Genomic DNA, 27,152 nt, shown 5'->3' on the forward strand with positions numbered 1-27,152 from the left:
GAAAGCATAAATACTTCGGAGTAGGTGGCCAATTAGCCCAACTTTTCGCCAGCAGATTAATTTCTATCAGGAGGTGAAGGATGCAGCGAAGCCTCTGTGTATTCATAGCTTGACAGATCGCAAGTTCGGGATTTAGAACTTGCGATCAGTTTCAAAGGCAGTAGCTGCAGAAAAAATTCAAATGCACAAGGCTAAATTGAAATATTATGGATGGTCTAGTCCACACTGCAGGAAAAAAAGCAGCCTTATGGGGAAACTGACAGCTTAAAACACCCGAAGGAGTTAGACATGATCTGCAGCAGAGAGGACACACCAACAGTGTTGACCACAAATTCAGGGCCTCCATGTAATAAGTCAAAGAATTTTTGATTTCTATTTTTTCATTTTTCCTGTAAAACAAAACCTTAAAATTATTCATTTTCCTGGAATACCCAGCCTAAAGGTTTTATTTGCTTCCTGATATGACACCATATATCACATCATGGTATATTGTGGCTAATGGAATATGCTACAAGGAGAGTCTTGCAGAATGAAATAAGCTGATTTCCATTGCGTTTCTATAGTGGCAGCTAAGGAGCAACAGCCTGCATGGCCTGAGGCTGTGTCCATCCACCTCACACAACACAGCATCACTCACTCCTCCTGCATCAAGCATCAGCCCAAGAATATCTGCTCCGGGGGAAGATGTAGCAATAGGATTAGAGCAGGGGACACTGGGTGAAGAACACAGCACAAGTAAGGAGTATGTAAAGAACCTTGCAAAGTATTATAATAAGTATAGAGGAGCCAACATCTGTGCAGTGAAGTTTGACCGCTTTACAGATGTGCAGTGGAGCACTCTAGAGGAGCCCCCTTTAACTCAGATTCTAAGCTGAGCTGTGTGCACTCTCAGGAACAGCAGAAGTGATCCTCGTGAGATCTTGGGCTCCAGTATCCTTGATTTGTTTCTGTCTGATTTCACCATGCTGTGGAATCAATGAGCACGCACTGGATACAGCAGAATTTATGGGCCCCGACAACATCCCAGCTGTTGTGCTGAAAACTTGTGCTCCAGAACTGACCGCACCTCTAGCCAAGCTGTTCCAATACAACTACAACACTGGCATCTACTCAACAACGTGGAAAATTGCCCAGGTATACCCTGTCCACAAAAAGCAGGACAAATCCAATCAGGCCAATTACCACCCCATCAGTCTACTCTCAATCATCAGCAAAGTGATGAAAGGTGTCGTCGACAGTGCTATCAAGCGACACTTATTCACCAATAACCTGCTCACCAATACCCAGTTTGGGTTCCGCCAGGACCACTCGGCTCCAGACCTCATTACAGCCAGGACCACTCGGCTCCAGACCTCATTACAGCTTTGGTCCAAACATGGACAAAAGAGCTGAATTCCAGGGGTGAGGTGATAGTGCCCTTGACATCAAGGCAGCATTTGACCAAGTGTGACATCAGGGAGCCCCAGTAAAATTGAAGTCAATGGGAATCAGGGGGAAAACTCTCCACTGGCTGGAGTCATACCTAGCTCAAAGGAAGATGGTTGTAGTTGTTGGAGGTCAATCATCTCAGCCCCAGGACATCGCTTCAGGAGTTCCTCAGGGCAGTGTCCTAGGCCCAACCATCTTCAGCTGCTTCATCAATGACCTTCCCTCCATCATAAGGTCAGAAGTGGGGATGTTTGCTGATGATTGCACAGTGTTCAGTTCAATTCGCAACTCCTCAGATAATGAAGTAGTCTGTGCCCGCATGCAGCAAGACCTGGACAACCATCAGGGTTGGGCTGATAAGTGGCAAGTAGCATTCGCGCCACAAAAATGCCAGGCAATGACTATTTCCAACAAGCGAGAGTCTAGCCACCACCCCTTGACATTCAACGGCATTACCATCACCGAATCCCCCACCATCAACATCCTGGGGGTCACCACTGACCAGAAACTTAACTGGAACAGCCACAAAAATACTGTAGCTACAAGTGCAGGTCAGAGGCTGGGTATTCTGTGGCGAGTGTCTCACCTCTTGACTCCCCAAAGCCTTTCCACCATCTACAAGGCACAAGTCAGGAGTGTAATGGAATACTCTCCACTTGCCTGGATGAGTACAGCTCCAACAACACTCAAGAAGCTCAACACCATCCAGGACAAAGCAGCCCGCTTGATTGGCACTCCATCCACCACCTTAAACATTCACTCCCTGCACCACCGGTACACTGTGGCTGCAGGGTGTACCATCTACAAGGGTTCTTCGGCAGCACCTCCCAAATGCACGAACTCAACCACCTAGAAGGACAATGGCAGCAGGCGCATGGGAATACCATCACCTGCAAGTTCTCTTCCAAGTTACAAACCATCCTGATTTGTAAATATATCACCATTCCTTCATCGTCGCTGGGTCAAAATCCTGGAACTCACTCCCTAACAGCAATGAGGGAGTACCATCACCACAAGGACTGCAGCAGTTTAAGACGGCTCACCACCACCTTCTCAACGGCAATTAGGGATGGGCAGTAAATGCTGGCCTTGCCAGAGATGCCCACATCCCAGGAACGAATAAAAACAAAATAGAGCACCACAATAATCAGTAAAAGAGCCTTATGACAAATGGGAAACACCATAGAAACATAGAAAAATAGGAGCAGGAGTAGGCCATTCGGCCTTTCAAGCCTGCTCCGCCATTCAATATGATCATGGCTGATCCTCTATCTCAATACTACATTCCCGCTCACTCCCCATTCCCCTTGACGCCTTTTGCGTCTAGAAATCTGTCTATCTCCTTAAATATATTCAGTGACTTGGCTTCCACAGCCTTCTGTGGTAGGGAATTCCATAGGTTCACCACCCTCTGAGTGAAGAAACTTCTCCTCATCTCAGTCCTAAATGTCCTACCACGTATCCTGAGACAGTGACCCCTCGTCCTAGACCCCCCAGCCAGGGGAAACATCCTCCCTGCATCCAATCTGTCTAGCTCTGTCAGAATTTTATACATTTCAATGAGATCCCTTCTCATTCTTCTAAACTCTAGTGAATACAGGCCTAGTCGACCTAATCTCTCCTCATGCGACAGTCCTGCCATCCCAGGAATCAGTCTGGTGAACCTTCGCTGCACTCTCTCTATGGCAAGTGTATCCTTTCTTGGGTAAGGAGACCAAAACTGCACACAGTACTCCAGGTGTGGTCTCACCAAGGCCCTGTATAACTGTAGTAAGACATCCTTGCTCCTGTACTCAAATCCTCTTGCAATGAAGGCCAACATACCATTTGTCTTCCTAACTGCCTGCTGCACCTGCATATTTACTTTCAGTGACTGGTGTACAAGGACACCAAGGTCCCTTTGTACATCAACATTTCCCAATCTATCACCATTTAAATAATACTCTGCCTTTCTGTTTTTCCTACCGAAGTGGATAACTTCACATTTATCCACGTTAAACTGCATCTGCCATGTATTTGCCCATTCACTTGTAACATTTGCATATTGAATTATCATTGGCCCGCAGGCATTTGTAAGGAATACCTATTATATTCACATGTGATCACATGCTGAGTTGTCATTGGCCTGCAGGCATCTGTAAGGACTGCTATTGTTTTGAAGACCCAGGCTAGGGGTGCTAACGCCATCTTGTCCCCACTGTGCTGCTACAAGTAAGATCAGACCTAATGCTTTAATAAAAGAGTTAAACTGCAATACTCCGTTGTCCAGCAATTTATTATTTTTGTACAAAGTGTGCAAAACAAGACATGGTGTCAGAAGTGGGATTTGAAATGGACATCGTTGGAGCTCCCTTACTTCGAATGAATTGGGAATCTTTGAACTTACATAGAGAATGGAGCAAGTTCAAGCAACAAGTTCAGTTAATGTTCTCGGGTCCGTTGAAAAGCAAAGGGGAGGAAGAAAGATGCAGCTACCTATTCCTGTGGATCGGAGAAAAAGGGAGAGACATTTTTAACACATGGTTTCTCACCGCGGATGACGCAAAGGTACTGAAAAGTTATTTTGACCGTTTTGAAGCATATGTGATATGATATTCGCTAGGTACAAGTTTCAGGAGAAAGTACAAGGAGCTAGTGAGTCATTTGAACAGTTCATGACTGAGTTAAAACTACTGGTAAAAGACTGTGAATATGCAGAAGATAAAGATGAGATGGTCAGATACCGTATCGTGTTTGGATTACATTCAGCTAAAGTGAGAGAGAAACTTTTGAATGTTGGGCCCGGGCTAACGCTGGACAAAGCTATGGACATAGCTAGATCGCACGAGATAGCCCAAGCACAGTTGAAAACCATAACCGGCGCCACAAGCAGCTCGCGTGAACAGACAGTGCATGCAGTTAATAGACACACACCAAAGAACACTGCCCAGAGAGCGTGTTTCAGAACAGAAAGAACAGAGAGAGTTCTAAAAATGAACAACACATACATAAAATGCTACAAAAACTGTGGATATTGTGGAAACAACTGGCATGGAGAAAAGGAGTACTGCCCTGCCAAAGGAAGGCAATGTGCTAAATGTGGTAAACAGAACCACTTTGCTAAAGTTTGCAGGACTGTTTTTTGAATAGCAGTACACAGTGAGTGATAGCCAAATGCCAGATAGAGAGCCAAATGCAGAGGAACTGTTTATTGATTCTGTGTCACAGAAAAAACAGATTTCAGAGACTGAGCAAGCCTTTGCCGATATTGAGATAGGAAAACAGGGCACTGAGCTTAGGTTTAAACTAGACACGGGAGCTCAGGTTAATGTGATTCCTCTGAGTGAGTATCACAGCTTGAAGGATGAGTGCGAGCTACAGCCCACCTCACACAGACTGACCAGCTATGGGGATGAGCAGCTCATTGTAAAAGGCACATGCGTGATGAAATGCAAGTACAAAGAAAGCGACATGATGGTGAACTTTTACATTGTTGACACTCAAGCACCGCCAGTGCTAGGTCTAAAAGCATGTTTAGACATGGACCTCATCAAGTTAGTGCTATCATTCACAGCACCAGTTGAGAAGCAGACAGTCATGGAGGAGCTTGCTGATGTTTTCAAAGGAATCGGAATATTCCCAGGTGAATGCACTATTCACCTTGACCCAGCAGCAACCCCTGTGGTTTGCCCACCGAGAAGGATACCCCTTGCTCTATGTAGTCGCCTGAAGGAGGAGCTGCAGAGCATGGAGAATACAGAAATCATCGTCCAGGAAACAGAACCGACAGAGTGGGTCAACGCGTTAGTAGTGGTTGAGAAACCACGTACAGGCAAGCTCAGAGTCTATCTCGACTCCAGAGATTTGAACAAGGCTATCAAACGCCCTCACTACCCTCTACCAACGCTAGATGACATCACACCCAAGCTAGTGGGGGCACGTTACTTCAGTGTAATGGACGCACGATCAGGTTACTGGACTATCAAGCTCACGGAAGAGTCATCTAAGCTAACAATGTTCAACATACCATTTGGATGCTACCAATTTCTGCGTTTACCATTTGGTCTTATCTCAGCTCAGGACGAATTCCAACGGAAGATCGACGAAACCTATCAAGGCCTCGACGGAGTAGTTGCAATCGTAGACGACATCCTCATCTATGGCAGGAATAGAGAGGAACGTGACAGGAACCTCCGTGCGATGCTACAAAGATCACAGGAGAAAGGTATCTGGCTCAACCCCGAGAAAAGCATAATCGGATCCACTGAGATCAGTTATTTCAGGCATCGCCTCTCAACTGATGGCATTAAGCTGGATCCAGAGAAAATCTCCACCATCAAGAAGATGGAGCCGCCGAAGAACCGCGCAGAGCTAGAGACAGTACTAGGCATGGTTAACTACTTAGCCAAGTTTGCCCCGAGCCTCTCCGAAATCAACGCACCCATGCGTCAGTTGCTCAAACAATCCAATGAGTTCCTGTGGGACAAACAACATGACACAGCATTTCAGAAAATGAAAGACCTAATCACCAGAAAACCAGGACCAGTTCTTGCCTACTTTGACCCCAAGAAAGAGCTCAGACTACAAGTGGACGCGTCAAAGTACGGACTAGGCGCAGTATTACTGCAGGAAGGAAAGCCCATCGGCTACGCTTCCAGATCTCTCACAGATAGTGAAATCAACTATGCTCAAATCGAGAAAGAGCTATATGCAATTCTGTTTGGATGTAAGCATTTCCACCAGTACGACTATGGCCGACAAGTCATTGTGGAATCCGACCACAAGCCCCTCGAGTCAATCATGAGGAAACCACTAGCCGCAGCCCCACCAAGGCTACAGAGAATGATCCTTCAGCTACAGAAGTACGACTTCACAATCATTCACCGTCCAGGCAAAGACATTCCTGTCGCAGACACGCTCTCCAGAAAGTCTCTTAGCTACCAGCACAGCAGCCTCAGTGAAGGCATGGATGTGCAGGTGCACATGGTGTACAACAGCTTACCTGTGAGTGACTCAAAACTGAAGGAGATCCGAGCAGGAACAGAGAAAGATGCACAACTCACACTGCTGAGCAAAGTCATACATGAAGGATGGCCTGAGGAAAGGAGGAAATGCCCTCAGAGCATATCTGAATTCTGGAACCACAGAGACGAACTGTCACAAATCAACAGAATCATCTTCAAAGGGGAGAAAATCATAATTCCTACCAGTCTCAGAGAAGAGATGTTGACAAAAATTCATGCTGGACATATGGGCATGGAAAAATGCAAACAAAGAGCATGTGACATTATGTTTTGGCCCAGAATGTGCAAACACATTGAGGACATTGTTGGAAAATGTTCCGTTTGTCTAGAACGCCGCCCATCAAATGTCAAAGAGCCCATGATACCTCACCGTATCCCAGACAGGCCCTGGCAGGTCGCGGCAACGGATCTGTTCACATGGAACAACGAGGACTACATAGTGACTGTTGATTACTGCAGCAGATTTTTTGAATTGGACAAGCTTCACAGCACCACATCTGCAGCTGTGATCCACAAGCTAAAGGCAGCCTTTGCCAGGCATGGCATTGTAGAGACTTTAGTCTCAGACAATGGCCCCCAATACAAATCAAAAGAGTTCGAGTCGTTTGCCAAGGCATGGGATTTCACACATGTCACATCAAGCCCACATTACCCTCAAAGTAATGGCCTTGCTGAAAAAGCTGTCCAGATTGCAAAAACACTCATGGACAAAGCTAAAGCGGACAAAAGAGACCCCTACATCAGTCTCCTTGAGTACCGCAACACTCCGGTTGACAACTTCAAGTCACCAGCACAGCTGTTGATGAGCCGCAGACTTCGCTCAGTCCTTCCAAGCACCAACCAGCAACTGCTGCCAGAGGTCACCAGCTGCAAGCAAGTGCATGCAAAACGTGTACAGAGACAGCAACACCAAAAGAGATACTATGACAGGTCAGCTAGACTACTGCCGCCGCTGCACAATGGAGAATCCATCAGAATCCAGGAGCATGACTACTGGAAGCCAGCAGTCATCATCCAGCCAGCTGACACTGAGCAATCGTATCACGTCCGCACCCCAGAAGGACAGGTGTACCGCCGCAATCGCAGGCACCTCCTGAACACCAAGGAACAACACCGTCATTCCGACGAGAGGATCAGTTCAACAGAGTGTGATGAACAGAGCAATACACGAAACACATCATACTTACCTGAACCTGAACCTGAATTGTTGACCGATTCAGGAGCATGCTCAGTTCCATACCACACAAGGTTGGGACGAGAGGTCAAGCCTAGAGTTATCCTTGACTTGTGAACTGTCAAAGGGTGTAGGCGGATCGCTGCCCTAAAAAAAAACTGTACATCTTTATTGAAACGTCGAGATGTTTTCAGTGCTAGTTAAATGCTGAGTTTACTTATATGTTTCTGCTACCGAGAACATTATGTAGAAGAAAGGTTTAAAAGTAATGCATAACATTTTTCTTTTAAAAGAAAGGGGATGTTACACTTGCATATTGAATTATCATTGGCCCGCAGGCATCTGTAAGGAATACCTATTATATTCACATGTGATCACATGCTGAGTTGTCATTGGCCTGCAGGCATCTGTAAGGACTGCTATTGTTTTGAAGACCCAGGCTAGGGGTCCTAACGCCATCTTGTCCCCACTGTGCTGCTACAAGTAAGATCAGACCTAATGCTTTAATAAAAGAGTTAAACTGTAATACTCTGTTGTCCGGCAATTTATTATTTTTGTACAAAGTGTGCAAAACAAGACATCACTCAACTTGTGAATCGCCAGCTAACAGATGCTAAATAATCAGCGCATGGAACTTGTGCACCAAAAGAGAGAGACACCCGGGCACCCTCCTAAACTCACCCTCAAGCCTCATTAGAATAATCTGGCAAGCTGCGATCGTTAATCGGGTGCCTTGAGGCAGCTCGCCGGTCCGGGCTCTTCGAATTTCGTCTAGCTTGGACATAGAGCCAGTCCACGGGTAAGGGCAGGGAAGGGAGGGGGCAAGTGCGAGGCGGCTGCAGCCCTCAGTATTTAAGTGGAGGCAGAAGGTGCGGTAGCTGCCGGTTTCTTCCGTGGCCTCCAGCGGTCCCATTAAGGACCACTGGTTAGGCCACTGCAGAGCCTGAAAAATTAGTCGGAGCTCGAGTAACCTTAAAGAATTTCCTGAAAATGAGCACAGACCTCTTTCAACATTGAAATGAGACCTGTGCACCAGGACCACCAAAAAAAAAGCCCTGACAAATTTAGCAGCAGCTCAAACACATGCACAAATCGGACGCAGGCCATTGCTCTTCTAACAACATCATAGTTGCGTCCATTTTGTGCCTGTAATATGGTCACGACAATGTTAAATTTAGGCCCCACTGACACCGAATAAAAAATTTAATTTGTATAAATACATTTTGGGAATTTGGACTTGAGCTTTGTGCTGGGAGTACCTTTATCCTGTTCCACATTTCTGCTTGAGGATATGTGCATGCATGGTGTTAGCCTTGGCTCAATCAGAGCTCTTTCCCCTCTGAGGTAGAAGGTTGTGGGTTCAAATCCAATCCAGAGACTTGAGAAAATAATAAGCACTTGATGCTTCAGTGAAGTGCTGAGGAAGTGCTACATTGTTTGAGGATTTTGATGAATGGTTAAACTGAAACCCTGTCTACTTTCTCAGGTGGATGCACTATTCAAAGAAGACATGGGGAGTTCTCCCGGTGTCCTTCTCTTCTTCTTAGGCAGTCCCTCGGAACCGAGGATGACTTGCTTCCACATTAAAAATGAGTTTCCAGGTGACTGATGAGTCCAATGCGGGACCTACAGTCTCTGTCACAGGTGGGGCAGACGGTGGTTGAAGGGGCGGGTGGGTGGGCTGCTTGGGTTGACTTGCGCTCCTTGCGCTGCTTGCGCTTGGCTTCCGCTTGCTCCCAGCGAAGTGACTCGAGGTGTTCAGCGCCTTCCAGGATGCTTCTCCCCCACTTTGTGCGGTCTTGGGCCCGGTGTCCTAGTCAAAATTTATCCCTCAACCAACAGATTATCTGGACATGTATCTCATTACTGTTTGTGGGACCTTGCTCTGTGTAAATTGGCTGCTGCATTTCCTTATAACAGTGACTAGACATCAAAACTACTTAATTGGTTGTGAAGCATTTTGGGACATGCTGAGGCCATGAAAGGCATTATATAAATGCAAGATCTTTCTTTGGGTGAGGTATAGTATAGGGTCACGATGTAATTGAAGTTGATGTTACAGTTCATTAGGAAAATTATACAGGAATGCTTGTGCTGGAGGGGCCTCCAAGTTTTAAGATAATTGGAGATTGAATTTCTTTGGGGGGTTCTGCTAATTATCTGCTGTGACTTCGGCAGATGCTTAGGAAAATCCTCATGTAAATTCAATCTTTGATTCTGTACCAATGGTTGTTGGGTATTGGGCACTACTCCCGTTTCTAATTATTCCCAAAAGATAATGGAAAGCATGACTGGATTTGTTGGCTATTTCTATTAGTACTCATGTAAGTCATCTGGGCTGGTGTCTTCCCTTAACCTATCAATGATTACCTAATTTTAAATTTCTGTTTATTTTCGTACTTCCTCCACCTGCCCCCCACAAATTCAACTTCCGTGCTGAGGAGATTTCCCATAATCTCCTCCGTGAACACAGAAAAGAAAGATTCATTTCATACTCTGCTATCACTTGATATAATTTCACTTTAGGGATTATTTTTACGTCCTCACTTTTTTGCCTATTTGCTGCAAATATATTTATATGCTTGGCATTTCTTTTAATAGTCCCTGCTGATCTAACCTTATTTTCTATTTTTGTGCTCCTGACCAGTTTCTTTGCCTTGTTCTTATATTCGTCTCAGTCCACCGTGCTGCCTGTAATTTTACACTTTACAAACATTTTTTTCTTCTTTCTTGAATTATTTCCACTACTGTCCACAAAAGACTTCCCCCTCTCCTAACTTTTTCCCTAGTGATACATGTCTGTTTTATAAAAGAAAGAATTTGCATTTATATAGCACCTTTCACAACCTCAGGACATCCCAAACGCTTTACAGCCAAAGAAGAACTGTTGAAGTGTAATCTCTGTTGTAATGTACTATATGTATAGTATTTTTAAACCTGATCCACTTTTGTTCTATACTTTTCCCTGTACTGTCCAGTCCAGTTTCCTTAGCTCACCTCACATAAAGTCGAATATTTCTACTATATGCTATATAAATATAAGTTGTTGTTGTTATACTCAATCAAAAGCCTTACCTTAAACTCCACTATATTATGGTAACTTTTACCAAGGTATTCTTTGACTCTGACCTGCTCTACCAACTTCTGGTTGCTACTTAATATCAGGGTGTAATATGTGCCCTGCTCACGTGGGTTCCTTGACCAACTGCTCCATGTAACAATCCAGTATTGTATCCAAGACTAGGTCAGCTCAGTGAAGCAAGAGTAGACGCCACATCCAAAGAACAACTGTCCCAGCACCATTGCACCGGGACTACATTATCAGCCCCAGGAAATGTTGAAATAATCGTAATATGATAATGTTCTAATATTTCTCAGAAGTACATTTTGAAGATTTTGTTTTTGTATTTTTTAGACTTACCAAGCTACGCATTCTGGAGCTGAGAGAAAATCACCTGAAAACTCTACCAAAGTAGGTTAATACTTGCACAAGGTTTAACAAGTGACTGCCAGTGATTTTAGTTGAATCTGGAATACAGAAATAATCAGATTTGTACCATGAAAGTGATCTCTGAAATTCACTGAATACCCCTAAATGAAAACTACAGGCCTTGAGGAACTGAGAAACTAACAACACGAGTCAGATACTGAAAAGTTTTGGATACTGCTGGAAGCAAGTAGGCAGACTAAAACTTTTTTGCAGTGTGTTAGGATAAAATTTGGTTTAAGGGATATAAAGGGGTCCTCAATATTCGACCGGTATAAAACTATCTGAAAGGTACCATTTAGTCTTGTTAGCTGGAAAATGAAATGCAAAGCACCATGGGATACTTGGCTATATTAACCCTTTTAGACTAACATAAATAAAAATTAACTGACATTCTGAAGTCTTGCTTGTAATTACAACTTGGTAACTGTTTAGAAAGAGCCTGTTCTTGGAAGCGATAAGAGTACAAAGGCACGATTAAGGAGTAGCAGCAAATAAGGCCTTGAAGAAGTAGTCAGCCAGCTGCATAATTCAATGTGGCTTTGTATCCAGCTAGCCATGTCTCTGCTGGAAAGTACTTTACCATACCGATAACAAGAGTAAGAGATAGCTCATGAATATGAAGCCTCCTACAGTCGACAAGCTTTTTACTGACGTATTCAGGGGGTACTCGAGTTCGAAGGACAGGCTTAGTAGTTGGTTGATTAACCATGTAAACCAATGAAGTATCAATATTCCCATGTATACACCCCATTAGTAATAAGTGGGTGTTGTCTAATAAACTGTATAAACTAAGCTGTATTGTCACTTTTCCTCTGAGAACAGTGCCTCTAGCTGCGGGTGGCTGAGGTGGTTCTCCCGTGTGCACTCGTAATAAAACTATTGACCTGGGTAACACCTGAGTCTGTTAGTTCTGTTTTACCATCCAGATTTTCCTCGCTTACACAGTGTTTCCTTTCTTTCCTTTCATCTCATAAACGTGTCAGTGCATGCTGGGCTACGATTCCACAAATCCTGGCTGCCCTTTGGTATCTTACCTAAATGGCCATTCTTCATGTGTGAGCCTAGGCAGTGAATGTCAGTAGACAGGTAAACCATGGAGGCATGTCAATAAAACCTTAACCTGCCCTTACCCAATGTACCTCAAGCGAGTGCACACACACACAAGCATGTGTACATCCCTGATTGATTTTTTAATCCCAACCCAGGGATATTGAGGCCAGTTGTACCACTCCCCCCACTGAGCCAATATAATTAAGTATGACCAGGTGCTAAACTGCATGGGACCTTCGTAATCTGTATGATTCAGTATATAATCAAGCAGTAATTGTATCCACTGAGCTATTAACAGATCTTAAAGCTTCAATTTTATTTCTTCAAATATTGGCATATGTCAGCATTTTCATGGTATAACTGAGGCATATAAGTCTAAGTTTCAGCCAACTGAAAGAACCCTCTTGTGACTATTGTTTAATTATATATGATGGGTAATTTAAGAATTTGCACTCCTGGTGCAGAACTTTTCACACTAGGACTGCATTACAGGAATTTAGGAGCATTCATTAATGGATACATTTTTTTTTTGGCATGCTGATAGAGGTACCGAATTCCCCATATGCACTCCTGGTGTACGAAGCTCTGTGTGGGAGCATGAATTCATAAAATCTGCCCAATGGTACTCAACTTCTTCATCCGGTTTGGGAACAATCTGATCTTTCTCAGTGATCTTCTCCAAGAAGGAGCAGATCGTTCCTAAACCAGAGAAAGACGTTGTTTAGAAGGAAAATGTCTTCTATAAGAAGCTGAAGAACTAAAAGTTCATGGCATGAGATTAAACTTTATCAATTTGACAGTAACTTCTCAACAGTCTCAACACCTCTTCCCCAGAATCAATGGCAGGAGCTGGTAGGAGTTGGATATATTTCTTAAGGCTAAAGGGATCAAGGGGTATGGGGAGGAAGCAGGGATCGGGTACTGAATTTGGATGATCAGCCATGATTGCATTGAATGGCGGAGCAGGCTCGAGGGGCCGAATGGCCTACTCCTGCTCCTATCTTCTATGTTTCTATGTTTCTATGTATAATATGGTTTTACAGTTGGCTTCTTAATTACTACAGATGTCTCACACTCTCGCTACTACTCCTGTGAGACTTCCTAATTAACTAAGTAGCAGACTATTAAAGTATGTTATACCAGTATCACCATTTCTGCTATCGATTCTCATGACAAATTCTGGTATTTCAGGAATTAAGGCATTTGCTGCATTTTGATGTGTTCAATATACATGACTCAGGTGCTGCATTTTTGGCTCGGACAAGGAGAGGTGTAAACTGTTGCTAATTGTGAAAACATAACTGAGAGACATTGGAGATGGCACTACTGTCTTCAATATAATCTATGCCATTAATTACTGTAAATTAGAAGCACTGCAATTATAGATTTTCATACTTATATCCTCAGAGGATTTCTTGAAGGTAACTTTTTTAAATGTTCTTTGTATTGTGCTATTAATAGCATGCCATGTCTTACATTATGAATTATGGATATGACTCATAATGTGTTGGGGTAGTTTTTCTTTACAACCTTTGGTAGCTAATCAAGCTTCCTATACATGAAAATGATTGGTGTCAGCATACAGTATTGCACTGGCAGCAGTTGTACCAAGAGGATAGGCTGGAACACAGAGGGCTGCTAAAAGTCCCAGATGTCAGCAGAGATATATTGCCCATAGCCACCAATATAATAACCATTGCATCTACAGACCCAGATACAGATACCTGGCAATTGTGCCAACTGCTTCAAGAAAAGCTTGATCATTGATACAGCACTGCCATTGGCCATGCAGGTAGTCATGGTTCTCAGTTTTTATGCTACAGTATTATCACCTTTGAAGCTGCCACAGGGGGACATCTGCAATATCAGGCTGTTTGTTGGAAACATATGTGTCAAAGAGATTGTAGAGGCATTTATTCAGCAGGGCCAATGATGTTGTCACCTTTGCTACTGGCCAACAGCAGCAAAATGAGAGGTCAACAGAACTCTGCTGAACTGCTGTTTTTTTCCAGGGTCCAGAGAATTATTGATTGCACCCATGTTACATTTGGTCCCTCAACAAAATGCTGCTTCCGAAATGAATCTGGAGGGTTTTTGAAAATCTCAATGGTATATGATCAGCAGTACTGAATCATGTAGGCCAGTGCTTACTTCTTTGGATGGTTTCATTTTAAAGCAATCACCTGTGTCCCTCATATTTGAAGGGGATGAAGAGTAGAAGGCTGGCTGCAGAGAGATCAAGGCTACCCAATGCAGCCTTAGCTCATAATACCTATACACTAAACATGGATAGAAGCAAAGTGCTGGTGCAACAAAGTTCATGCTACAATCAGAATTATGATCAGACATGCTATTGAAATCTTTAAACAGTGCTTCACAGTATATTATCAGTGAATCAATCAGAGGTAGTCTTACAGTGCAAACCCTTCCCAGAGTTTCTACAATAATTGTCATCTGCTGCATGCTCCATAACTTTGCCCTGAAAAGAGGCCTTAGCACACACCTCAATAACCAGCGTGACAATGCCATGTTACAGTAAGGGGGTGAATGCCAACAATGCTATGCACCAAGAAAGAATGTTGTGCCCAACACTAATACCTCCCAACGAGTGCCACAGCTACACTGTTTCTTAAAGGGTCAAACCATATCTAAGAAGTAATGGTGCTCAAGCCACCTCATCCTATACTTTTTACACTCAGTTCTTCAAATACTGTCTATTACCGTTTTGAGCTACATTGTAAACAATAGCAAATAAATACTCAGCACAATATTCAAGTCAATTATTTCCCCTCTTTGGTAGTGTGTGAATGTTGGCACTTTAATTTCACATGGCATTCCCCCATGGTTGGGGAATGGTGCATTGCACAGTGGGATGAAAAAGCATGACAGTTACTTTTAAAAAGGGAGCAAAATAAATTCAGAAATTGAACTGCTTGAATGTAGTTCAATTCCTTCATGGCTTAATGGATAAATCCACAGCCCAGTATGGTACTGAGTCATACAAACCAAGAAGCAATTAGCTGATCTCAGCCTGGGTGGGGTGGCAAAAGTACACCCAGGCAAGGGAGAAGAAATATCAGCCCAAATTCCCACTATTGATTACTATCCAATGACCTCTACCAACACTCCCTGTCTAGGGGCACATATGAAGAATAGCTACTTGAACAATGTAACAAAAAGATAGCTGCACTATCCTTAGCAATAAGAAGGAAAGTAAGGCAAAAATATTTTACACTATGTGTAATTGAATTGCGGAATAAGTTACCAAAAAAGGTAATTTGAGGAAATAGTATAGATGGTGTTCTGAAGAGAGGAACGATCGCAAGATACGTTGAGGTCAGGTAGATGGGGTTGAGACCAGTCTTGCTGGTCATCTTCCAAAATTCCAAAATTCTATAGACTCTGGAACAGTTCCCATGGATTGGAGGATAGCTAATGTAACCCCACTATTTAAAAAGGGTGGTAGAGAAACAACGGGGAATTATAGACCGGTAAGCCTGACATCGGTAGTGGGGAAAATGCTAGAGTCCATTATAAAAGATGTAATAGCAGAGCACTTGGAAAACAGTGACAGGATCGGACAAAGTCAACATGGATTTACAAAAGGTAAATCATGCTTGACTAATCTACTGGAATTTTTTGAGGATGTAACTGGTAGAATAGATAAGGGAAAACCAGTGGATGTGGTGTATTTGGACTTTCAGAAGGCTTTCGATAAGGTCCCACATAAGAGATTAGCATGTAAAGTTAAAGCACATGGGATTGGGGGTAAGGTACTGTCTTGGATAGAGAACTGGTTGGCAGACAGGAAGCAAAGAGTTGGAGTAAACGGGTCTTTTTCCAAGTGGCAGGCAGTGACTAGTGGGGTACCGCAGGGATCGGTGCTAGGACCCCAGCTATTCACAATATATATAAATGATCTAGACAAAGGAACTAGATGTAATATCTCCAAGTTTGCAGATGACACAAAGCTGGGTGGGCGTGTGTGCTGTGAGGAGGATGCAGAGAAACTCCAGTATGAATTGGACAGGTTGGGTGATTGGGCAGATGCATGGCAAATGCAGTATAATGTGGATAAATGCGAGGTTATCCACTTCGGTGGCAAAAACAGGAAGACAGATTATTATCTGAATGGCAATAGATTGGGAAAAGGGGAAGTGCAAAGAGACCTGGGTGTCCTTGTGCACCAATCGTTGAAGGTAAGCATGCAGGTGCAGCAGGCAGTTAAGAAGGCAAATGGAATGTTGGCCTTCATAGCGAGAGGATTCGAGTACAGGAGCAAGGATGTCTTGCTGCAGTTGTACAGGGCCTTGGTGAGACCACACCTTGAGTATTGTGTGCAATTTTGGTCGCCTTATCTGAGGAGGGATGTTCTTGCCATGGAGAGAGTGCAGCGAAGATTCACCAGACTGATACCTGGGATGGCAGGAATGACGTATGAGGAGAGATTGGGTCGATTAGGCTTATACTCGCTGGAGTTTAGAAGAATGAGAGGGGATCTCATTGAAACTTATAAAATTCTAACAGGACTAGACAGACTAGATGCAGGAAGGATGTTCCCGATGGTGGGGGAGTCCAGAACCAGGGGTCACAGTCTAAGGATAAGGGGTAAGCCATTTAGGACTGAGATGAGGAGGAATTTCTTCACCCAGAGTGGTGAACCTGTGGAATTCTCTGCCACACAGGGCAGTTGAGGCCAATTCATTAAATATATTCAAGAAGGAGTTGGATATATTTCTTAAGGCTAAAGGGATCAAGGGATATGGGGAGAAAGCAGGGACAGGGTACTGAATTTGAATGATCAGTCATGATCTCATTAAGTGGCGAAGCGGGCTCAAAGGGCCGAATGGCCTACTCCTGCTCCTATCTTCTATGTTTCTATGTAAAAAGGAACAGACCTTTCCTGTTCCTGAAAATGTTTACACCCTTATGTTCTAGCTTTTGAACCTTTACATCTTATTGCATTGAAAATGATCCCGTTGCCTTGCTGCTGATAACTTCCTCCCATTAGAGTGTGTAACCTACGTTACCATATATCAGGTGATTTACAGGCAGTATGCGAGGATCCACCACCTCCATGATTTATTGTTTGTCTTTTTGTACTATAGAAACAGTATCCATAGCAACCAGTTGAGTTGCCGCACAAGATGTTAGGTGAATAGTTGGGTGAAATTGTTTCTAATTTTATCTTATCTGTAACATTAAACAGTAGCTAATAAACTCGGCTTGACTACAGATATTTCCTTTTGAGAGAGGTAGAATTTTCCAACAAAAAGCAGGCTCTTAACCAAAATTATTGTGTCAAGAACTGAGCTTTCTTTCGCCTCTTGTTAATTGATCCAAGCTTAGATGAAGGAATAGAGAGCCGTATATCTCACTGATGACACTAAGTTAAGTGGCATCGTAAGTAGTGTAGATGCGAGCAGAAAATTACAAAAGGACATTGATAGATTAACTGAGTGGGCAAAACGGTGGCAGATGGAGTTCAATGTGGGGAAGTGTAAAGTCTACCACTTTGGACCTAATAAAGATAGATCAGAGAATTTTGTAAATGGTAAGAAGGTAGAAACTGTGGAGGAGCAGAGAGATGCAGGAGTCCATGTACAGAAATCATTCAAAGCTAGTAGACAGGTACAAAAAGTATTTTAAAAGGCTAATGGAATGTTGGCCTTTATTTCAAGGAGGTGGAATACAAAGGAGTGGAAGTTACGCTACAGTTAAATAAAGCTCTGGTTAAACCGCATCTGGAGTATTGCATTCAGTTCTAGGCACTGCACCTCAGGAAGGATATATTGGTCTTGGAAGGGTTCAGCACAGATTCACATGAATGATACCAGGGCTAAAAGGGTTAAATTATGAGAATGTGGGTTAAGATGATTAAAGGATTTGATAGGGTAGTTAGAGATGAGGGGGACAAATACAAGAGGGCATAACCTTAAAGTTAGAGCAAGGCCGTTCAAGAGTGATGTCAGGAAGCAATTCTTCACACAAAGGGTAGTGAAAATCTAGAACTCACTCCCCCAAAAAACTGTTGAGGCTATGTCAATTGTAAGGGGTGGTGTGTGGGTTGTTTGTCAGCTTCACCTCTGACTCCTTTGAGCGGTTCAAATCGCTCCCACTCCTTTTTGTTCTAGACTCTGGACTTATTTGGGGGTTGTAATGAACTTGCAACAGACACCTGGGTTGGTCAAAAGAATTCAGATCTTTATTTTGAGACAGGAAAATATACAATACAATAAAACTTATATTCTAAGAGGGTGGGGAACACTCGGAATATGCGAGGGAGAATTACAATAGACAAAATCCCTTACCTTCCCAACCCTACTATCCTCACTAGGTTGAAATCCAGAGGACCAGGAAATGCTCACCAAACAACTTTCTTGACAGATTGTAGAGGTTCGCGATTTCGGGGTTCTCCTTAGTTGTGGCGGTTGGGGCCCGCCGTACCCCGGACGTGGTAGAAGACTGCACCTGCGTTGGGTCTTCAGTTTGGGTTTGTCCGCTGATGCAGTTAGTCGCGCTGTTGGATGTATCGGGTAAGTACCCAATTTTCTTTGGTTAGGGCAAGTTTTTAGGGGCTTTTGTGTCAAAATCTTACCCGGGGTAAGTCAGACTAGCCTGTAGAGTGGAAACAAGTCTTTGGTTTTCGAGTTTTCGGCGGTTGGTTTCTTGTTGGTCGCGGTGGCCCAATATTACCTGGTTGGTGGTAATATTGGTGGTTGTTGGTTTCTTTAGGCCTTTGGTTGCCGCGATCTCTGTTTCTTCTTCCTTCTCCAAGTCTCCGATCTTGCTGTGTGTTGAGCTGGACTTCTTCTCCGATGATGCTCACTCTGAACTGGCGATGAAACTGACCGTTGAACTTGAACTGCTTCTGAGCTGAACTGCCTGTACACTGAAAAGGCAGGCCTCAATTATACTAATTTGAGGCCTGGCTTATCTGACCACCAAATCTCGGGTTTCTTTGTTAAATTTGGCGTGCTCATTATTTTTAATAGGTTTTAAAACTTTAACGAGCTTCGGGGATGGCCCATCTAAACTTAATCGGCTTTTAACTGGTTTCGGGATTGCCTTGAAACCAGTTTAAAAATGCAAAACGTTTGTCAATCTCCTTGATTGGTTTTGGACTGTTGTTTGATTGTTGTATCCTGTTGGGCTATGTTCTTTCCTTTGTGTTGCTGGGGGTATGTACTGTTTTATTCATGTACTTTGGCTCTGCGATTTTCAGCGGGAACAGGTTTTATTGTCTTTATGTAAAGGCTGGGGTGGCCCAGAACATTCCCAGACTGTCCAATATCCAAACTCGGGGGCCCACCCCACCTTCCCTGTGTCACAGCCTTTCGCAAGTCTGAACATGCCTTTTAAACCAGCCAAATCTTCCTGGGGTTTTTAATCTTTAAAATCCCTTTGGCCCAATATTCCTTCAAACAGTCCAATATCGCTCCTTTCTTAAAATGTGTAATTTTGCGATCCTTACACACCCCCTTGTGATACTTTATAACACTATAGTATCATGCAGTTGTGAGCAAAATTTTCTGATCCTCGGGAGCCAACCTTCCCCTGTGTTACCTAAACTAATACCCAAACAAAACAATCTCCCCCGTTCCCTTTAGGTGTAGTGTTTATCAAAGTACACAAAGTAAAAAACTTTTATTACATTCACATCCAAGCACGGAGGGGGTCCAACACCCCTGCGCCACTTGGAAAAATCACACACATAGGAAAAATAAAGACACACACACTCATCAAACTTTAATTTAAATAACGTTCAAGGTTGGTTTTTATACCTGGTCATAGACTTTATTTTTGTCCCATGCTCCCTCATGCTGAGAGCGGAGCATCTGGTCCCTTCCTTTGCACTTGGTACACAACAAGTATAAAACTATTCCCAACTGGCAAACCACTAAAATGTGGGAAGCCAGTCTAATCCAAGAGGGGACTTCTATATTTTCAAATATGTCCCACCAGGGTGGAACCACAATATCCAATATCTTGGCCCCTATCTCGACTGACTTCTGCTCTAATGTATAGAAATGTTTCTGTGAGATGACCACTGCTTTTAATAGGGCGGTAAGATGTTCTGGTAGAGGGGGAATCTCATAACCGAAATGTGTTACATAACTTTGCAGGTTGGTGATGTTTTCCCTGACAGTGAGGTGAACAGTTGAGGGTTCAGGGATGGGTACAATCCGTTCCTGGGCCACTTGAACTTCCGCCTTGGGTTTAAAACAAAAACTGCTGTCACTCACCGGACACCAGATGTGCTGTCCATGCCGGTAGTGGGGCACACTTGTTGTGACACAATATGTCCCACCCCCTATGAATGCTACCTGTGGGGAAACATGGTCTTCAAAATCACAGAAATCACAGAAACCCCACAGTGCAGATAGAGGCCATTTCGGCCCATCGAGCCTGCACCGACACATATCCCACCCGATCCCCGTAACCCCTACACCAACACATATCCCACCCTATCCCCGTAACCCCACGTATTTAATCCCCCTAACACTAAGGGTCAATTTATCATAGCCAATCAACCTAACCCGCACATCTTTGGACTGTGGGAGGAAACCGGAGCACCCGGAGGAAACCCACGCAAACACGGGGAGAATGTGCAAACTCCACACAGACAGTCACCCGAGGCCGGATTTGAACCCGGGTCCCTGGCGCTGTGAGGTAACAGTGCTAACCACTATGCCACCGTGTCTTGTGCCATTACCTCCATGGTACAGTTCACAGGTCGTGCACCAGCAGCTTTAAACCTGCACTGTGGTCTCGAATAGGCATTCAAGTGCTGGGGACACAGTATTATGTGTGCTCCCCAGCTCCGACACCCGGAGAGGTCTGTACCTGTCATAGCGTTCTCCCACTTTATGACATAAGGTGGGACCTCTGCAAAACGGACGTGTGCACCCCCTTGAATGATCCCAATGTTCTCCACCCTGTATACCAGTGCGGGTCGGGCTGTCCCACCCATGACCGGCATCCTCACTACTATCCCCATGATAGTGTGATTCGAACGTCCACAATCCACTGGAACAGGGTAGGCTTCTGAGGCTAGCCGGAGCTGACACGGGCTCAGCGAATTACTAAACGGGTGGAGGGCTGCGAGATGCTTGTTGCTAATCCAGGAGGGGACTAAACCTTGTTTTTAATCCTCCAGGTTGCTGCAGCCCTCGCCCAGCAACCATGCCCCGTATAGCACGCACACCTCATTCTGTGCAGCTTGATCCGAAGCATTCCTGTCCTCCCGTATAAGTGCATTCACTGTTTTGGCGTGTCTTTCCAGCTCAGCTATAATCTCTTTTAAATGGACCGTCATGGGCTGGTCCTCATGCAGCTCTGAGCCCACCACTGTGTTCTCCTCTGTTAGGAGTTTTCTTAGCTGGGTCTTTAAACCATTTATCTGGGTTTGCAGCTCAATATCGTCTAGGCTGTTTATCACAGAGGATCCTGTACTATAAGCTGTAAAAATATTATTCCAGGTCCCCCTTCTTTGTCTCCCTGCACCCATATTATGTTCAGGATGTAAACTGTACAGACTCACTTTGTCCACATTGTTGTGTCTGTGTGTTGATAGAGACACTGAAGACCGGAGTTGGTTTCATAGGTGTTTACTAAACAAAGTCTGGAGGGTAACTAACTGATACAACACAATATACAGGCTTATATAGCCCGAGTGGCCATTACCGGCATTACAGTACACATGGGGCTCTTAAAGTCACATACACTACAATTCCTCCCCTTTTAGCCAACCAGTACATAATATTTCAAGTAATTATTAATTACATGTTACAAGAAAAATAATCTACACATTGCTGCAGTTAATTAATTATAAGTCAGTCTCTCTGGAGGCTTCCTGACTCGGTCCGGATAACGCCTCGGTGGTGTAGTAGTTTCTGGTGGTGTAGTAGGTTCTTTTGGCAAGGCTGATTCGGCTTGAATGCCAGTGTCGGGTTCATCGGGTTCCAGTATCACCGGATCGGAGGTAGATATGGGTATCTCTACTTCATCGTTAGGCGTATAGAGTTGTGGTGTAGGTTGTCCCTTTTCGGATGACTCTATGATTTGGTCAGCATGGTGCCTTATTATGCTTTCTCCGATGTCCACGGTATACATCAGCGGTCCTAGTCGTGTGCAGATAGTTCCAGGCTGCCATTTCTCGGTACGGTAGTCCCGGGCCAAAACTTGTTGACCTATCTGGAGGGTTCTAGTTGGCCTTTCATTCATGCCTTGAAATTGCCGGTTCTCCACGTCCCTTCTGATGTTGGGCTTGATCAAATCCAGCCGGCATCTTAGGCTTCTATTGAAGAACATCATGGCGGGAGTTTGGTTTGTAACCATATGTGTTGCATTCCTGTATGCGAACAAGAAGTTATCCACCTTGTGCTGAAGTTTTATGTCTTCATTACCCATGGCCTTTATGGCCTTCTTGAAGGTCTGGACAAACCTTTCAGCCAATCCATTGGTGGCGGGATGGTATGGGGCGGACGTGTAGTGCTTAACCCCATTGTTTTTTAAGAACTTCCTGAATTCTTCGGACACAAATTGCGGTCCATTATCAGAACAGATCTGTTCCGGCAGCCCATTCCTGGCAAATATGGGCCTAGAAATTCAGTGGCCTGCGCCACCAGTTTGCGCCCAAAGAGGGCTTTTGCGCCACTGTGCAAACCTACCGCGATATTTAGCGGGGCGCTAATGGCGGCGTTACCCAGTAGCGCTGCGCCGCCACCGATGACGTCATCGGTGTGCGCAGCGCCCCGCTGGCCATATTTGGTTGCTGCCGCCTCCCCCGCGCCGGCCGCAAACAGCGACCGGTACACAGGGCCTACCTGTGCCGGTAGTGGGGCGAGTTAAGCTGGAGGTGCGGCCGGGCGCTTTTTCGGCGGCCGCCTGCCCGCACCTCTGTCCCCGGCCTCCTACACCCCCCCCCCCCCCCCCGCGGCATTGCTGGCTGTTTCCAGAGAGCCCGGCACTTCTCCTTGCTGCCGGGCTCATTTGCCGGCACTCGCGAGCGGGGATCGCACTGTTGCAGGCACCTCCCCCTTAAGAGTGAGAGGAAGGCCTGCAGTACCGCAGGCTGCCATGCCGCAGCGGGTGGCGCTGCGGCACTTTGCACGCCGATATTCAGTTTCAGCGCCCCAAGCGGGGCGCCGAAACCCTTGTTTAGCAGCCGGCTTCCACTTGGGGCGCTGAAACTGAATATCCCGCTGGCGCAAGTGGCTCCGCGCACAGCGGTAATTCCGGCGCCCAGGCGAGCTGGGCGCCCCTAACTGAATTTCTAGGCCATGGTCCTTAATACTGTGATGGTTTTTTCCGTGGTGGTGGAGGACATCTTTATTACCTCCGGCCACTTGGAGTGTGCATCAACCGCGATTAAGAACATTGAGTCCATAAATGGACCAGCAAAGTCGATGTGTACCCTTTGCCAGGGAGATGAGGGCCACTCCCATGGATGTAGAGGGGCTTGGGGTGGTGCGTTTTGGACCTTCTGGCATCCTAGGCAGCTCTTGGTCATTTCTTCGATGTCTCCATCGATACCTGGCCACCATACAAATGCCCTGGCTAGGTTCTTCATTTTCACTCCACCCAGATGCCCCTCGTGAAGCTCCTTTAGAACTTTATCCTGGAGTTTGGGTGGAATCACCATTCTGGATCCACAAATCAAGGTTCCTCGGCACACTGACAGCTGTTCTCTTCTTTGCGAGAATGCTGGAAACAGTGGTTCGCCATGTGCTGACCATCCCTTCACTGTTAAATCGTAGACTCGTGAGAGAGTCGGGTCATTTCTAGTTTCCCTTTCAATGGCAGAATTTGTTACTGGTAGACATTCGACTATGGTAGAGTGGAAAATCTCCACTAGGTCTACGGTAGGTGCTTCTTCTACCGTTGGCAACGGTAGGCGCGATAACCCGTCAGCATTCCCATGCTGTTTTGATCCTTTGTATTCTATGTTGTATTGGTGTGCCCCTAGAAAAAGGGACCACCTCTGTAGCCTTTGCGCTGTCATAATGGGAACACCCTTTTTAGGGTTGAATATGGAGATGAGGGGTTGATGGTCAGTCAACAAGGTAAATTTTTGTCCGTGTAGGTAATGGTTGAATTTCTTCACTCCCAATACCAGGCTGAGTGCTTCCCTGTCGATTTGGGCATAGTTACGCTCAGCTGAGTTCAATGAGCGTGACGCAAAAGCTATCGGCCGTTCCGAGCCATCAGGGAATTTATGCGATAATACTGCTCCTACGCCGTAAGGGGATGCATCGCACGCCAGTCTGATTGGCAGTGATGGGTTGTAATGAGCCAAAACTTCTTTGGACGTGATTAAGTCTTTGCATTTATGGAAGGCACGTTTACAGTCTTCGCTCCATTTCCAAATGACTCCTGTTTGTAGCAGTTCATTAAGAGGGTGTAGAAGAGTTGATAAGTTGGGTAAAAATTTATGATAGTAATTTATTAATCCCAGGAACGACCTTAATTGTGAAACATTTTCAGGTGCTGGGGCTTTTATGACCGCTTCAATTTTTTCAGGTGACTTATGCAACCCTTCCTTATTAATTATGTGGCCACAATATGATATTTGATTTTGGAAGAATTCGCACTTGGGGCGATTTGCTCGTAGGCCCCGTTCTCTCAGCCTAGTGAGCACCTGCTCCAAATTGGCAAGGTGCTCGTTGTCGTTTTCTCCTGTTACAAGGATGTCGTCTAGGTAGCAATGAGTCCCCGGAATCCCTTGGAGGACTTGCTCCATAGCTCTTTGCCAGATAGCTGGAGCGGATGCTAATCTGAAAACCAGTCGATTGTACTGGTACAGACCTTTGTGTGTATTTATCGTGAGATATTTTTTAGAGGCCTCTTCAACCTCCATCTGTAGATATGCCTGTGCCAAGTCAATTTTGGTGAAACGTTTCCCTCCGGATAGTGAGGCAAAAATATCTTCTATCCTCGGAAGAGGATACTGTACCATGTGAAGGAGCGGGTTTACAGTCACCTTGAAGTCTCCACAGATGCGAATTTTTCTCTGTTCTTCAGATTTATCATTATTCAATGCTTTCTTCATGACTGGAACGATGGGTGTTGCCCACTCACTCCAATCTATTTTGGATAATACGCCTGCCTTTTCCAAATTCTCCAGCTCTGCCTTGACTGCTGGACGAATTGCGTATGGCACCGGTCTTGCCTTAAAAAACTTGGGAATTGCTGCATCTTTCACTTTTATTGAGGCGGTGATGCCTTTCAAGGTTCCTAGTTTCTCTTGAAACACTTCTTTGGCGTTGGCCAAGATGTCTTTTAATCGTTCAGGTATGACGTCATCATCGCTTTTTTTCTTACTGGTCACCGTCAGTGCCTGAATGGAGTGCCAGTCTAAACGTATTTTCCTGATCCATTCACGTCCCAACAGCGGTGGACCACCATCTTGTAGAATGTATAAATACAACTTTTGTATTTCCTTGCCGTTGTATACAACAGGCACCCTTATTTTTCCTTTGGGGTATACTTTCTGCCCCGTATATGTTTTCAAGATAATGGATGTGTCTTTTAAAGGTATATGCGGAAGTAGCCGCTCGTAATCCCGTCAATTTATGATGGTCAGAGCTGATCCTGTATCTAGCTCCATTTTAACTGGGGACCCTGCTATCGTGAGGGTAACCCAAATGGTCTGGTAATCTTCTTTGGCAATTACATTATGTAATTTGAGACAGCTTAGTCTCTTGTTTTCGGAGTCGCTATCGCTCTTCTGGTCTTCGGAGCTATTGTCCGTCATCATTTGTACCTTTCTGTACTTTTCTTTATTGATTTTTTTTTTCCTGTCTGTGGATTTTTTTTGTCCAGATCGGCATACCCGTGCAATGTGTCCAATCTTTCTGCATTGCCTGCATGCTTTGTCCTTGAACCAGCAGTCCCTCTGGTCATGGGTGGATCTGCTGCAGCGATAACATCTCTCGAAACCCTGTGTCATTTCATGGGTGCCGAAGTCCTGTGTCTTTTGTTGTATCTCTGCAGCTCCTCTTGCAGCTGCTTCGTATGATACAGCCATACTGAAAGCCTTGTCCAGTGTTAAATCTTTTTCAGAAAGCAGCCTTTTCTGTGTTCCTTCACTTAAGAGACCGCAGATGAATTTGTCTCGAAGATAATCTGCTAGTCCTGCCCCAAATTGGCAGTGTTTTGATAGCTTTCTTAATTCGGTGAGGTAATCAGCGTTACTTTCATTCTTGTGTTGATTTCTCTTGAAGAATTTGAATCGTTCCACTATCAGCAGCGGTGTTGGGTTTAAGTGCTCCTGTAGGGTATCAACAATTTCTTTAAAATTCTTGTCCTTTGGTTTGGCTGGAGAATTTCATAACAGCCCGTATGTCTTTGCGCCCATTAGATTTAGCAGTACTGAAGCTTTTTTTTCATCTTCTATTCCATTTGCGGTGCAATATACCTCCACTCTTTCCACATATGTGGTCCAATCCTTTATCTCGTTATCAAAAGCATCAATATTGCCAGACTTAGGCATCCTAGAAATAAAATGGCGCTTCCCGCGCTTTTCTTTCTTTTCTGCAGAAAAGATATGGCGCTTCCCGTGCTTCCCCGCCGCTGCTGCCGATGACAGCGCTGTTTCCCGCGGTTTCCGTTCTTTTTATTTATTTATTTACAGTTGGAGACTCGTTCCCGCCGGACTCTCTCTCTAGGTCTGAACGCCGACCTGCTTGCAGCGCCGGCCGTCTCCCGAGTGCTCCCTCCCCGTCTGTTACTGCTTGCCTCCGCTTTCGCTGCTTGGCCTAGCTGTAGAGCCAGCCACTGGAGCCCCAGCCCGACACCCAGGAAGGATTATTGCAGTACCTGCCACCAGCTTGGCTAGCTGGTGAAACCACAGCTTTTTCTTTTTCTTGATTTTTCTTCAACTTTGGACGCCAGAGGAATCGATGTCCTTGAGGTGCTGCCAAATTGCAGGTAAGTCCGTTTCCAATTCGTCGCCACTGTTGTGTCTGTGTGTTGATAGAGACACTGAAGACCGGAGTTGGTT

At 44.8% G+C, this 27,152-nt stretch overlaps 1 protein-coding gene across 1 annotated transcript in view; it reads left to right on the forward strand.

Annotated features, from left to right (window-relative positions):
- Window positions 1–27,152, forward strand: part of lrrc7 (leucine rich repeat containing 7) — a 377,242-nt gene that overhangs the window by 66,451 nt on the left and 283,639 nt on the right. Inside the window, exon 5 of the mRNA XM_085982772.1 lies at window positions 11,021–11,077. Within this exon, the coding sequence (XP_085838898.1) occupies window positions 11,021–11,077 (57 nt within the window). The remainder of the gene's footprint in view (window positions 1–11,020; window positions 11,078–27,152) is intronic.

This window comes from Somniosus microcephalus, chromosome 3 (assembly GCF_052327205.1).
Source record: "Somniosus microcephalus isolate GS21.2 chromosome 3, FLI_Smic_1.0, whole genome shotgun sequence".
In the NCBI taxonomy this organism is placed as follows: Eukaryota; Metazoa; Chordata; class Chondrichthyes; order Squaliformes; family Somniosidae; genus Somniosus; species Somniosus microcephalus.